At 52.4% G+C, this 15281-nt stretch overlaps 1 protein-coding gene across 1 annotated transcript in view; it reads right to left on the reverse strand.

Annotated features, from left to right (window-relative positions):
* Positions 1 to 706: 706 nt before the first annotated feature.
* Positions 707 to 15281, reverse strand: part of SAFB2 (scaffold attachment factor B2) — a 36043-nt gene continuing 21468 nt past the window's right edge. The window contains exons 12-21 of the mRNA XM_054463222.2: positions 13850 to 13980; positions 12514 to 12605; positions 9092 to 9228; positions 7619 to 7906; positions 6468 to 6608; positions 5448 to 5493; positions 3972 to 4102; positions 1560 to 1672; positions 1393 to 1459; positions 707 to 1108 (exon numbers count right to left, since the gene is read on the reverse strand). Of these exons, the coding sequence (XP_054319197.1) occupies positions 952 to 1108; positions 1393 to 1459; positions 1560 to 1672; positions 3972 to 4102; positions 5448 to 5493; positions 6468 to 6608; positions 7619 to 7906; positions 9092 to 9228; positions 12514 to 12605; positions 13850 to 13980 (1303 nt within the window). The 3' untranslated portion in view covers positions 707 to 951. The remainder of the gene's footprint in view (positions 1109 to 1392; positions 1460 to 1559; positions 1673 to 3971; positions 4103 to 5447; positions 5494 to 6467; positions 6609 to 7618; positions 7907 to 9091; positions 9229 to 12513; positions 12606 to 13849; positions 13981 to 15281) is intronic.

Genomic DNA, 15281 nt, shown 5'->3' on the forward strand with positions numbered 1-15281 from the left:
GGAGGAATGCGCGCATGGGCCGGCAGCCTGCGGGCTACCCCGGCCAGCGAAGTGCCTCATCTGGCACAGTCTTTAAGGAAGAAAATGGGCATCACATTCAAATGCACTTTTGCAAACAAATGGACATTTCCAGAAGAACGGAGGGACCAGCTCTACCACCTGGGTCCATCACCGAGTCAGCGCCGTCCCACTCCTGCCCAGCTGCTGGCAGCAGACACTGAGCAGGACACACTTGGCAGCCAGGGGAGGGCGGGCCCACCACACACGGACCCTCCCCGACAGAGCCCACCACACACCAGCACGCGACACAGCCCCAGACTGAGGTGGCAGGGGGAGGGCTCCCCAGGGCCTGGCACACCCTCACCACTACCCACGCAGAGACAAGCTCGGGGTAAAGGGATTGGTCTGAGGGCCCCACAGTGCACAGCACCCCTTGAAGAATTCCTGTGTACCCCCTGAAGAATTCCTGTGCACCCCCTGAAGAATTCCTGACTCCCCAGCTTCAGTTTCATCCCATGATGGGGACCTGGACAGCCCACTTCCTGGGGTGGTTATGACAACTCAGCAGGATGATGCAGGCAAAAGACTTTGGCAGCGCCTGGCAGAGCCAACAGTCACCATGTGGTCACACCACTGCGCCCAGGGTTGGTCCCATCCCGAGCTCTACGGCCACCAGGACTCACGCACGTGCACACGCACGCAAGACTGCGAATGGTAAACTTTATTAATGGAAAATGGAATGCCTTGTTAACAGAAACCTTGATTTAAAAATGGCAGAACAAGAACACATTTATTTAAAAAAAAAAAAAAAAGTGAGTTCACATTGCATTGAGCTACAACATGGTGGCAAGATTTACTTTGCTTTTAAAAAGATCCCCCAAGTTCAAGGGAACCCTGGCTACCAGATTCAACAGTGCGTCTGCCCACCTGAAAACTCGCAGTGAGTGGGACTTAGTAGCGGCGGGTGAAGTGGGGGTACGGGGGGGGATGGGGGTGTGGGTGCTGGACTCTGCTGCCCCGGTCCTGGCTGGCCACTCCGCCACCTTCCAGTCCGCCACCTGGCACCACGTGGCCCTGGGAATGTCCACCTTGTGCAAAGCCGCCTCGTCTAGGAACAAAGTCAGACATTTTTTTTCCCCTTGAAGTGCTCAGCGTTTTCATCGTAACATGGGTTCAGTAACGGTCCTGCAGCCTTTAGAGTGCCTGGGTTTTTTTTCCAGGTGAGAAAAATCACCATCACACACTGTATTCCAGGTAACTTTAAAAGCGTTATTTGCATAAATTGCAAAGAGCTGCTTTTTGCTTTGTTTTCAAAACATCAAACATGCAAAAAAGGGAGAGGAAGTGAGGAGCAGGAGCGAACTACCATCCTCCACGGACAACACGCCTTACCCTGCCACTCCACCACGGCTTGCCATGTGCCCCGGCCCCGAGGGCCCAGATAGGCCCCTCTCGCCACCTAGAAGAGAAGAAGGGTCTGCAAACACTCCATCCCTGGGGAAGCCCCTGGACACATGTGGGGGCCACAGCCACCCTCGTCCCTGGAGCCAGCCCCGTACCTTGCCACCTGGCGTGCTCCCGGCTGGCCGCACCTGCGTCCATGGCTCCCTGCCAGGTGCGTGCCTGGTGCTCCTCCAGCCGCTGGTTGTGCTCTCCCCAGTCACGGCCACCCCTTTGCCAAAAGAAAAAGCAGACATGCAGCCACCTGATGAGCCTCCAGGGTTGTGTCAGCAGCAGGCGCACCCACCCTGACCTCAGCTGCATGGTGGGTCATACCACACAGCAAGGGCTGCATGTCAAGTGGGCAAATCATGGGAAGGGACATTTCCCCAAAGACAGATGTGCTAGTAAGCACGTGAGAAGGTGCTCAGCGCCACCCGGAAATGCCAATCCGAGCCACGCCGAGATGCTACCTCCCCCTGGCTGGGATGCTAGAATCACAGTAACACACACTGTGGAGGGTGCGAGGAAAGGGAAGAACCCTCGTCCACTGCTGGTGGAAATGTAAAATGGTGTGGCCACTGTGGAAAAGTTTGGTGGTTCTTCAAAGAGTTAAGCGCAGAATTACCATGACCCAGCAAACCCATTCCTACCTGCCAGAAATGAAAACATGGCCAAAGACATCTGTGCATGAATGTTCCTAGCGGCAGGATTCCTAACAGCCAAAGGGAGAAGGACCCCAACGCCCATGAACTGATGAGCAGATAACACTATGTAGTGTGTCTGGACCATGGAGTGTTCAGCCTTAACTAGGAAGGAAGCACTGGCCCAGGCAGCATGTGGAGATGAGCCCTGAATACACAAGGCTTAGGGAGAAGCCAGGCCCGCAGGCACACCGCGCAGGCCAAGAAATGACTCAAGACAGCAAATCCAGAGCCAGAAAGGGACCTGTGGCTACCAAGGGCAGGGGGAAGGGGTGCGGCTGCTAAAGGGGCAGGGTTTCTTTTGACGTGATGAAAATGCTTCAGAAAAGGCCGTGGGGATGGCTGCACAGATCCACGTACACGCAAACCTCCACTGACTGCACACATGAAACGGGAAGTGTGTGTTGTGTGAATTATACTTAAAAAAAGCTATTTGTTCAAAGTTTCAGACAGAAACTCTGGGAGATGAAAATCCGAGCCCAGTGTCCTGAGTCCCAAGTGGCCAAGCAGTCACAGTGGCTGTGCAGGAAAGCAGCCAGACCCATCTGCATGAGTGCCTGCCTGCTGTGGGTTGCCGGCTGCAGTGACAGTCAGGCCAAGTGAGCCAGCCCACAGGCCCGAGAGGGGCCACCAGAGCCCCCAGTGCGCACCGCCAGGCAAGTGCAATACCGCCCTGGAGGGAGTGGAAAGCTCCCATGTGGAACCTGCCCTCGGTGACCCAATGGCGCCCAGCCGCTTCTCACTGTGGATGAGTTTCCCGTTTACACTCCTGAGGTATTTACCATAAAACCCACCAAGTGACAAGACAGGAGTGCTAATGAAGTCTCACAGAAGAGAACACTTCACACCAACTGATCAGAGCACTGCCACCGTCTGTGCTGCCCAGAGATTCAGGAGAAGCTTCGGGTGTCCTGGGACACTCGGCACAGCTCCGAGTCAAAGTCCCTGGCAGAGGTGAAGTGCCTCTCAGCGTGGAGGGAGGGATGGAACGGGGGAGCACATGGGGCCAAAACCCACCCTGTGGCACTAGGGCAGGGGCCGAGGCAGCCCTGCGCCGGGGCTGGAGACAAGATAGGACACTCAGCTCACAGAGGAAAGCAGGGCGGCAGCCGCAAAGCGATCCTGACACCAGCCTCCTCACGGCCAGCCCAGGCAGCAACAGGACAAACAGGCAGGGGTGACTGCAGCTGGCCAAAGAAACCAGAGAGGCACCTAGAGTCCTCTCAGACAAGCTCTGCACCCCAACAATGCTGACGAGGCTCAGAACAGCACCCCCACTGCAGTGCTGGTGAAGGTGGCTTTGGACACCTGTGGAGGACCTGGCCCAGTGTCCTCAGCCTTGAGTCCTGGGTGGAGGGTCCTCATAAGTGATTCTAATAGGCAGGGCAGGGTTGAGAAGCCCCACCCCACACCAACCAGGGGTCAGAGAGAAAACCCAAGGAAGACACGTGTCAAGAGGCAACGTGGAGGCAGGGGCGAGGCTGCTCTACCACTGACGGGGCAGGACTAAGAGCTTCAGCGCTGTCTCTCCCAGTGTGTACGCAGCCCGTGATCGAGACATTCACAGCTGCAGGCGACCCCCAGCTCAAGAATGGGGATGGGTCATTCTGGGCGACCTGGACAGCTCCATCCCTGAGAGCCTGTTCTGTGCTTTCTTCTTGAGAACCTGGACTTTCTGAGTCAGGGGTTTCAAATGGCAGGACCCCTGGCAGCCCGTCCTAAAGCTGCCCTAGCTGAATCAAACCTTGGGGACATGCCCGGCCAGGCACCAACCTTTTCCCAGGTTAGGACAGATGCTCCCCACCCGGCTGGGGCTCACCCACTAACCTGGGGGGAGGGGGCAGCCCCCGGCCTTCACTCAGCCTCTTGTCGGAGCCGTAGCCCCCCCAGCCATCACGGGAGTCCCGGCCATGGCGCTCTGGGGGTCCGCCGTGGCCATGGCGGTCATCTCCATAGTGCTGTAAGGCAGGAGAGGAACAGGGTGACACTGACCACGTCACCCACATAGGCCCACCTTCCGGGAGGCCTGTCTACCGCAGGCCCCAGGGCGGCAGGTGGGGCGGAGCTGAGAGAGAACTGCAGGGTGCAGCCTCAGCCCTGCTGGGCCCTGCTTCACTGACCCTCTGCTCCCTGGCTCCCCTCCTCGCACCCCTACAGCTGCATCACTGCCCTACCTGAGCTGCCCCAGGAGCCAGCGGCACCCTGGCATTACTGCCCTCAACAGCTCTGCTCAAGGTCCACTAAGACGTCACCAAACCCTGTCTTCCCTGAGACGTTGGACGCTGTCTCCTTTCCGATAACAGGAAGGCCCCCGGGCGGGTCAGCCCCCCTGTGTTCTGGCAGGGCCACAATTCCGGCCTCCCTGGCCAACCAACTCTGCACAGAGGAGCCAGCAGCCAAGAAGCAGGCGGGTGCTGCCTACTGTTATAGGCCATTACTCTGCCGCCCACCTCCCACCTCTCCACCGGGCTGCTGCTTTCTTAGAACTCACACCCTGCCACCACGCACGGGGCACCCGCACGGCACCACAGAGACTCAGGGACCACTCTTGTGGTCTTCAGGCCCCCGTGCCCACCCAGCACAGACTTGAAACATGGGGAACCCCGGGCTCCCCCATCCCCCCAACCCTGGCACATGTGGGCTAAACGACAACCACCATTTGGGTTCTTGGGGGCACCTCACAGGCACCAAGACCCAAAGGCTCCCTGAGCAAGTGGACAATGAAGAGACACTTGAGGTTTCTACTGGATAAAACGAAGAACAAGCCCGACATATTTGAAAATGACAGAAACTTGAGCATTACAAAACAATAAAATATTTGCACTTCTTTTTTTTTTTTTTTTTTTTTTTTGAGACGGAGTCTTGCTTTTGTTGCCCAGGCTGGAGTGCAATGGTGTGACCTCGACTCACTGCAACCTCCGCCTCCCAGGTTCAAGCGATTCCCCTGCCTCAGCCTCCCAAGTAGCTGGGATTACAGGCACTCGCCACCATGTCCGGCTAATTTTTTGTATTTTTAGTAGAGACAGGGTTTCACCATGTTGGCCAGGCTGGTCTTGAACTCCTGACCTTGTGATCCACCCACCTCAGCTTCCCAAAGTGCTGGGATTACAGGCATGAGCCACCACGTCCGACTAAATATTTGTACTTCTAGTCGCTGGCCAGAACCCATACTTGCATACCCGCCACACGTGCTGACTTGGTTGCCACCTCTCTGGGATCAAGCGGCCGCCTGGCTAGAAATGGCCTGCTATGCCCGCACAGCAGTGCAGTGGCCCCAGGGCTTGGCATCGGGGCTCTACTCACCTGCCCATCCCGGTGGTCTCCCATCACTGGCCTCGAACCCTCCCGCCTGCAAAAGGAAAAGATCCTGTTCAAAGAGCGCCAGGCACGACTACCCATTTCTGCAGGTCAGGAAGTTTCATGACTGGGATACTTTTCCCATCCCATCACATAAAAACTATAACTGGCCTGGAAAAAAAGAAAAAAGCTAGCTCAAATCGAAAGGCTTTTCCCCGGGGGCAGAAACGAAGTCGGATCCTAAAGAGATGGGAATAAAAATCTCACTGAACTGAAATTCCTCGGGGAGCTCTCAGTTAGGGGAACAGGGACAAACAGAGGCCTCCAATGATCCCTCATCTTTGGTCTGACCCAATGCATGGGACTCATCAAAATTCACACCAACTCCACCCCAAACTCCAGCAGAATTAAGAGTGTGGCCTCTCAGCCTCCCTTTCCTGTTCTCCCTGCTCTGACATTCCGACTGAAGGAGCCAATGAATGGGGAAACGGGTCAGAGACGTGCAGCCGAGAGGAGCCCGAAGACAGGATTCTTACACAGGAAAACCAAGGGCTGCCTTTTTAATAAGCTAGATGTATTCCTCATTTTAAAAGGCTAAAAAACCCACCCAGACCCTCAAAATACAAAACAGGCCTCATGAGAAATTTTGCACGTCCTCCATCAATTCTCTGGTAGCTGTTGGGCACAACCAGGTTGTGCTGACAAACACTGCTGCCTCACAAGAGAGCTCGGTGTAGATGGCCCTGCACTCAGGCCCCTCCTGGCCCACCTATGAAAAGAGTCGGTGGATGGAACGAGCTCTGAGATGCCTTCCTATGAGGCAAGCTAGGGATTCCTAGCTCAAGTTCTGTGCAAGGCTCAACTCGCTCAAGTTCTGTGCAAGGCCAAAGTCATCCACTGTGGATCTCAGAAGCAAACGAGGCTTCAGAGCACACAGGAACCCCTGCACTGGGCTGAGAACGAGGTCAGCTGGATGCCCCGGTGCCCACAATGACTGTAGCTAAAGGAGGGGACGGGACTGCTGACCTGTCGATGGCGTGGTCCTGGTACTGGCCCCGGTCTCGATGATCGAAGTCGTGAAAGCGGTGGTCTGGCCGGGGAAAGTCCGCACGATATCGGTCCTCCATCGCCACACGCTTTCCTTCTGGCCAATAGGCATCATCTCGTCTGTTGGTTTTTATTTTAAAAGAATGCAAATTCCATTTATGAGAGAGGAGGAGGAAAAAAGGAGGAGGTGGAGGTGGGGAGGGGAGCTCTCTCCCCAGACCCAGTATCGCTTAAAATGTCCTGCAGGGCTAATCTCTAAACATTCGATTATCATTGCTTTGATTTGATAAATTAAAACCGCCATTAACAGCCGAGAGGCACACTTGTGTTCTCATCCAACAGTCCCGAAAGGAGCACTGCTGTGAGCTCATTGTCTCGTGAGGCTGTTAATACCTTGATCCCCCCTCATGAGCACAAATGCAACTGAAATGAAATATTTGATTCTTCTGGAATGGCATTCGAGTTGCCACACTTTTACTTTCTCTGCCTTCCACCGGAGCCTGAATCTCCCTCTGAGTTTCTTGCAAAAGCAAAGAGAATTAGATGGGGTGATAGCGAACTACACACAGCTCTGGATGGCATCCAATTATCTTCTTCCTGATTTTTACCAGAAAACTAGGCTCACGGAGAGAGGGGTGAAGGGTGACTGTCAATTAAGCCGCCCGGGGTAGCTAGAGACCAATAAACCTACTTTCTAAATCAGAGGCAATTTCCTTTTCCACAGCGCCTGCTCTGCCTCTCTGTCTACAAGGACACATGAGACCGGCAGAGACAGCGGTGGCCAACTTGGGCCTAATGGGCGTTCGGTTGTCTCGCAGGACAGAGAACAGCTATGCTCCACGGGTAAGTGGAGAGGAAAAGCATCACAAACCCTTCAGCAAGTGGCAGCCATCAAGTTTCCCAGAATAACTCAAGTTTGGGAAGATGCTACACAGCCTCCGTTGGGGACAGCGAACTAATAAACCTGCAGCAGCGCAGTGAGAGCTGCAGGGGGTCCCCAGGGCGCATGCTCCATATCAAATTTCATTCTCCCCACCGACAGGGACGGAAGGGAAGCCGCTGTTCTGCTGAAGGGTGAACACCGCTGCCACGCTGGCCTCCGTCCTGCCCACACTCTGGGCGGGACTCACCGGTCCAGGTCGTAGGGCCTCCGCCCGGGCCGCCGCTCCTGCTCGTAACGCAGCTGCTCCTGCTGGCGCCGCAGCTCCTCGCGCTCGCGGTGGATGCGCTCCTGTTCCTTCCTACGCTCACGCTCCACGCGCATGCGCTCGCGCTCCAGCCGCTCCCGCTCCATGCGCTCCCGCTCCAGCCGCTGGCGCTGGCACTCCAGCTGTAGGCGTTCCCGCTGCAGCCGGGCCTTCTCCTTACGCTCATGGAAGGCCTCGAGGCGTTGCTCCCGCTCCCGCTGCTCGCGCTCCCTGCGGGGACAAGCGACGCTGCCCTGAACTCCCTGCGTGAGCCCCCACGGAGAAAGCCCGGTGCCCAAAACTGGGTGTGTGTTGGAAGCAGAAAAAAAAAAATGGATCCAAAAGCTCACCGGGCTTCCCTAAAGCTGCGCGTGCAGGGGGTTACCTTACTTAACAAAGTTACCTTAAGAAAAGCAAAGGCAGCACAGCTGGCAACATTTCTAGGTTAGCTCAAGAACACTCTCCAAACGCTATGAGCACAGCTTTTGCTTTACTGAGCAATATTTGAGGAAAAGTGACAAGAGAACGCCGCGCATCCCGACATGAAAAGGCCGAATGTCAAGGCAGAGGGACAAGCCTCCTTCAAGACCACAGCCCAGAACGGAGCCGCGGCAAAATGACAACTGGACTCTGCTTGCAGTTTCTGACCTTATGTGAAAGGTTTCAACAGGGAAGACTGAGGCCTCAGCACCCAGGGACCATCCCATCCCATCAAAGCCACACACGGCTGGGCTTTCCGCACGGGCCAAGGTCCAACACCAGAGGAGGGGCGAAAATAGACTCTGAGCCAGCAGAAGGCTCAGCCTGTAATCTAGCACTTAGGCAGGCTGACGCAGGAGGATTGCTTGGGCCCAGGAGTTATCAGCCTGGCAACATAGCCAAACCCCATATACTGTAAAGGGCTTCGATGACTTCTTTTTAAGAGACAGGGTCTCACTCTGTCACCCAGTCTGCAGTGCACTGTTGTGATCACCGCTCACTGCAGCCTTGAGCTTCTGGGCTCTGGCGATCCTCCCACCTCAACCTCCTGAGTAGCTGGGACTACAAGTGGGCGCCACCATGCCCAGCTAATTTTTAAATATTTTGTAGAGGTGGGGGCTCGCTACATTGCCTAGGATGGTCTTGAACTCCTGGCTTCAGGTGATCCTCTGGCCCTGGCATCCCAAAGTGCTCGGATCACAGGTGTGAGCCACTGCACCTGGCCCTTTGATGACTTTCATGCCACCTGGCATGTCTGGCGGCTCATGTGTGAACAGGTGCTGGCCCCTGCCTCGAGGAACCAGGTGAAGCACGACACCCGCCAGCCCAGGCACTGGCTCTCGGGCACACAGACTGCGCACTCCAAGTACAGCTGGGAGAAGGACAGCCACCCTGAGAGGAAACCACCAGCCCATTGCCCCGCCCAGCTCCACTCACCGCCGCCTCTCCGTTTCTCGGATCTCCCGTTCCCGCTGCCTCTGGCGCTCTCTCTCCCTTTGTTCTTTGATTTTATCAAACGACAAGATGTCTCTCTTTTCTTTGCTTTCTGACTTGCGATCCTGACTCTTGGAGCTCTGTTTACCAAAACTGGTTTATTAATGTCAAGAAAATGATTGCAACAAACACACAATGGAGATTATGCACGTGTGCGTGAGACTAAGATTCTCTGGCCCCACATGGTGTAGATGGAAGGCTGTGGTCTCCAGACCAGAGGCCCAGGCATATGCTTCCCTCCAAGTTTGCGTTTTACTGCCTAATCCAGAATCCTGCTTTCAGATGTCAAGGGGCGTTCATGGAAGAGAAGAGGTTGGCCCACGCCTCAGAAAACCTACAGGCACAGTTCTTCTAGCATAGCACAGCCAAGGACTCACATAATCCAAAGCAAACCTAGGCCTCTCAGAGCCACAGGGCACATCCGCACAGGGCCACTGTGGCCATTAGTTCAGAGGGGGACAGCAGTCAGGCCAGCCGTTTGGACAGCTGGAGGGCAGACTGCATGTTTCACGTCTCAACTGCTGGCTCAGGACTCAGGCAGACAGCTCTAAATAGAATATGCCAGGCCAGGCGCAGTGGCTCACACCTGTAATCCCAGCATTTCAGGAGGCCAAGGTGGGCGGATCACAACGTCAGGAGTTCGAGACCAGCCTGACCAACGTGGTGAAACCCCATCTCAACTAAAAATACAAAAATTAGCTAGGCGTGGTGGCGCATGCCTATAATCCCAGCTACTCAGGAGGCTGAAGCAGAAGAATCGCTTGAACCTGGGAAGCAGAGGTGGCAGTGAGCCGAGATTGTGCCACTGTACTCCAGCCTGGGCGACAGAGTGGGACTCCATCTCAAATAAACAAAGAGAATATGCCAAAATGCTTTAATGCAAAACAGTGCTCCTAATAAGGTACAGAACACTAATAGCCAACTTCCATAATTTATTTTTTGTAGGTTTCTGGGTTTGAGACCCAGTCTTGTTCTGTTGTCCAGCCTGGAGTGCAGTGGCTCAGTCACAGCTCACTGCAGGATCAAGTGATCCTCCCACCTCAGCCTCCTGAGTAGCTGAGACCACAGGTGCACACCACCATGCCTGAGTAATTTTTGTATTTTTGTAGAGACAGGGTTTTGCCCTGTTGTCCAGGCTGGTCTCAAACTCCTGAGCTCAAGTGATGTGCTGCCTCATCCTCCCAAAGTGCTGGGATTACAGGTGTGAGCCACTGCACCCAGCCTATATTCACCATTTTCTATCTGTGGCATAAAGCTCAGAGCTGTAACAACTGACTCCCATTTCCAAGGTTCTCCAAGGTCTCACCCAAACAGCAGACCCTCCCAGGAAGCTTTTAAACAACACAGAACCTGAGGCCTCCCGCTGATCCACACAGAATCTCTGGGGCAGGGGCCTGGGAAATGATATTTTTAAAAAGCTACTCAGTTTATTTTCCTAATTAGCTCCCATAGGAGAGAAAGAGCGAGCAATGAAAAACAAACCAACCCAACAGAAAGACAGGCAAAGGTCAAGACGAGACATTACACCAATTATTAATAAAATGCAGGCTGGGGAGAAAGGGGCATACACACACACAGGAGAGACACACATCACCCAGCACTTTGATGGCAAGCTTTGCCTATGAGACGGGCAGATGTCTTACACACACTGCAGTAGAATAAGGAGGAGACAGATGCCCACATACCACCGCACAGTGGGCAGCACAGCAGGCAACAGTGCCAGCACGGGACTCCTGGGTTCTCAGGCCAGCTTAGCCACTTACTAGCAACCTGGCAGGTGCAACACACCCAGGAAATTTAAGTCCCCTCCACAACCTTTCTGAACAGCACTTTATTTCAAAATTTAAAAGTTAAAAAAGGCTGGGAGTAAGGGCTCACACCTGTAATCCAGCAAGTTTGGAAGGTCAAGGCGAGAGAATCACTTGAAGCCAGGCTAAGCAACAAAGTGAGACACCCCCACCCTTTTTTTTTTTTAATAGGTAAATATCATGCATAAAATAAAAAATATATGTAAAAGCTAAAATAAAAAAAAGCAAAAAGGAAAAAAGCCAAACTGTATGTGTCTGTATGTAGAGACCTCCAAGGCATATTACACAGAAAGTGCAAGCTCCAGCACATCCTCTGTCTGTGGTCCCACAGCACGCACAGGGGACGTGTGTGCAGAGGAAGCCGAGGAGCCCAACTGGACACACGGAGGCTTTAGTACGCCCGTGCTGCATCTCCCCAAGCTGACCAGATGTTCTAATCACACACGTGTCATCACTACTTATTTTCAACATCATAGTTACATGGGGGTAGGATTATGGGTCTTTTTCAATGTTCTACTCTACATTTCTCTGTATGTTATGATTTTCATGTGAAAAATGACATTAGGAACTGATACTTTATAAAATCCGAATGTTCATTTTAAAAACTAAGTCTTGGTTGGGCGCGGTGGCTCAAGCCTGTAATCCCAGCACTTTGGGAGGCTGAGGCGGGTGGATCACTTGAGGTCAGGAGTTCGAGACCAGCCTGGCCAACATGGCAAAATCCCGTCTCTACTAAAAGTAAAAAAATTAGCCTGGTGTGGTGGTGTGTGCCTGTTGCCTGTAATCCCAGCTACTCGAGAGGCTGAGGCAGGAGAGTCGCCTGAACCCAGGAGGCAGTGGTTGCAGTAAGCAGAGATCACGCCACTGCACTCCAGCCTGAGCGACACAGCAAGACTCCATCTCAAAAAAAAAAAAAAAAGTTAAGTCTTAACAACACAAAGTGGTCCTGGCTGAATATGGCGAACTCTGCATTCATTAAAAAAGTACTGTCACCTCATGAATATCTTAGCTAGAACCTGTGACTGGGAAGCAGAGGTTTTTATTGTTTCCCAGAGTGAAAAACGCAAATGAGACGCTATTTCGTCTAGTTGTGTGCACAACTTGAGAGGTGCAGCTCTTGATCTGATAACATGATCAGCACTCTGTCCTAGGTTGGTCTCTACCTTTTTGGTTAATTTAATAGAAGACTAGAAAACCAATGAAAGAAAGTAACCTGCTATTAAGTCAACCAAAGAGTAGGACCTGCCTTCCGGCTCAAAAAGCCTGGGTCTGGTCCATCCCACCCTATGGTGAGCTGCCATGTGAACCAATGCTCTGTCTGAAGGCGGCACATCCCGGTCAGGAGCCAGTAAGGGAAGCAAACATGGATGGGCACTGCTCTGCAGAAAGCACTGGGATTCATGTGTGTGTCTGTATCCACCATCTACACAATTGTAGTGCCTCCTACAAACTTCAGTTTTAAAGGCAAAACAGTGCTGTTTTCATAATGTGTATCACACGGGCCATGGGGCCATCATGAGAAACAGCTGGCCCTGAGATGGCAGAGGCAATACTCACTCTCTCTTTGGACCTGCTCGTGGTTTTCACGCTAATGACAGGCTCTCCTTTCGATTTATCCATCACGACTGTCCGCTCCATTCCTCTGCTTCCTTCAGGAAAAAAACACAGCAAACCATCAAAACCTGTGGACGCCCCAACTTCCCACAGTAAACAGCACTCTGATGGACCCCGGGCTTTGGACACACAAGGCGTGAGTCAAGTGACTGCCACTAGCCTTTGGAGCCTCTATTTCTCATCTGTTGTGAGCAACACGGTAACACGGGCACAGCAGCATGGGGGCACCCTCACAGGTCTTTACACAACTAGAGGGACCTGTTCCCAACCTACAGCTTAAACCTGCAGCATGCACACAAGCACAGCCATCCTGCAGAGCCCTCTGTGACCCTCCACTCTAAACCCACACAGCTCCGGAGCTGGTCTATGCTGTCACTCCTCCCTGACATTCTATGAAGCTCCGCAGTATCCAGCCCATGCTCGGAATCACACTGCAGCTCTGAGGGAGTGCCCTGCCAGATGGGTGGGCTTCCCTCCATTCATCTCCAGCAATAAAGGCTTCCAAACCAATTATCTCTCCTGACGACAGAACCACCAGGCTCTAACCACTGGAACGATTTATTTGGGGAGATTTATAATACTTGAGGAACATTTTAAAAACACGTTCCTCGTGAGACTCGGGGTAAATTAGTCCGAGAGCTGAAGATCCAGCTTGTAATGTGCTGTACCAAATTTCAATGCTCCAGATGGTTGGGTTGTGTCTCTGTTTTTCTCTTCCTTGATGGGGGAGGTGGAGTTGGCTTATTTTTTTGCCACAAAACACTCTGAGTCTCATACAGATTCAAAGGTGTAAAGCACAATGAACTTTTATAAAATGACAACAGAAGTGGCATCGTCCAAATAGAACCACTTCAACAGATGCTTGGAGGTTTCAGTTTTCTCTGTGTTTTTACTACCTCCAGCTTTAACATAATGTGGGAAAAACTTTACTGCACACCTGCAAAATAACATCAGGTTAGTTACAAGAAACTCGGACAACTCACTCTTGCAAATCCCACACTACAATCAGCCAAAGGCCCTGAAAAAGCCCGAACTCAGGCAGCTGAGTTCAGCAATACACATAAGCCCTGAGTCCCAAGCACTTCTGGATTCCCGATGTTGTATGGAAACTCCTTTAAGCCATTTCATCAACAGACTCTTGTTTCTTTAACAGTGACATATGAACAGCGAAACAGCCACGTCACCAGAGCTTGCTGTCCTCGCCTCCCCTCGGAACCCCACCTAGTCACCACCCGTGCCAGGCCTTCCCCTTCCACAGCTCTTAAAAGGCTCTCATCACCTGATTTGGTGACTCTAGACCGATTTGTAGGTCCGGGTTTCAGCTCATCCTGGTCTTTTTCTTCTTTCTTAATGTCTTCAGGCTTTTTTTCCTCCTTCTTCTCAATCTTCTCTTCCTTCTTAATTACGGTTCTATTTAAAGACATGGTTATCAAATTTGAGTTCACAAGACTCTGTAACAGGAACGGCTCACCCAGAGCCTCGACTCACACATACTCAGACATCCACAAAAAACAAATCACCCCGGCGGCAATTAGGTGGGAAAAATTATTTGAAAACCATAGTAATAACAATACTTCTCTTTAGATACAGGCTGTGTTCCCACTTCTATTATGTGCTAAATCGAGGGATATGCACAATGAAATTCCTGCGGATGCGTTTCCAAAATGTCAGGCTGGCACGCAAGACTGGTGTGCAGGTGGACATGAGAAACACGCCAACTACATGAGAACACTTCTAAAAAGTTTATTTTAATGTTTCATCATGTATGTGTGGAACACTGTTTATAAGCTTTATAGGCAAAAGCATTTCTTCCCAATACAGCCTCAACAGGATGGAGGCACAGTGGCAGGACACCAAGCCCCCACTGCACAGAGCGGCAGGCCATTTACCCGTGAGGCCAACACCCCTCGACCGGTAACTGCTGCATACTTTTAGGGAGTTAAAATGATGTGTTATGTGCCAGTGAATACGGGAAGGTATTAAGTGCCATTTCAACCAAAGGCAACTTTCTTCTAGGCAGTGAAATAAATCATCTTCGCCACTCAAACTCAGCTGTTGCATTCCCTAATGCCATTTGTCTCAGGCAATTAAACTGCACACTGACTCAACACCAACGACATGCCAGGGTCCAGGCAGGAAAGTCAGGCCTCTGCAAGGCCCTCCAGCAAGCACCTGTTGGCCTCTCCTCCAACTGACCCAGGCAGGGTTCCCGGCAGAGCTCCAGCCACGCCAGGGAAGCCTCTCTGATTGCCCCGTCTCCTCTGCCCTTCTCAACCTCCACATCATGGAGTTGTCTTTAAAAAAAAAAAAAAAAAAAAAAAAAACAACCATTTTGAGAAAAATGTTAAATACACACCATAGTAATTGATGGTACATCCCAGAACTGACTATTGTAAATCATCTCATCTCCCTCATCCCTGCGACAACCACCTGGGTGGCCTTATTGTCGATCACTGGGTCTGCCTGACCGCAGTAATCTACAGTGACGTTTTATAGAGTGTCTTAGGAGTCACATGAACGAGGCCATATTTCATACACTGCTCTACAGCTTACTTTTGTCACCTCATGGTATGCTTTAAAGAAGGGTTTTTAGGCTGGTCGCGGTGGCTCATGCCTGTTAATCCCAGCACTTTGGGAGACCAAGGTAGGCGGGTCAAAAGGTCAGGAGTTCGAGACCACCCTGGCCAACATTGTGAAACCCCGTCTCTACT

This window comes from Pongo pygmaeus, chromosome 20, assembly GCF_028885625.2.
Source record: "Pongo pygmaeus isolate AG05252 chromosome 20, NHGRI_mPonPyg2-v2.0_pri, whole genome shotgun sequence".
NCBI classification, from domain to species: domain Eukaryota; kingdom Metazoa; phylum Chordata; class Mammalia; order Primates; family Hominidae; genus Pongo; species Pongo pygmaeus.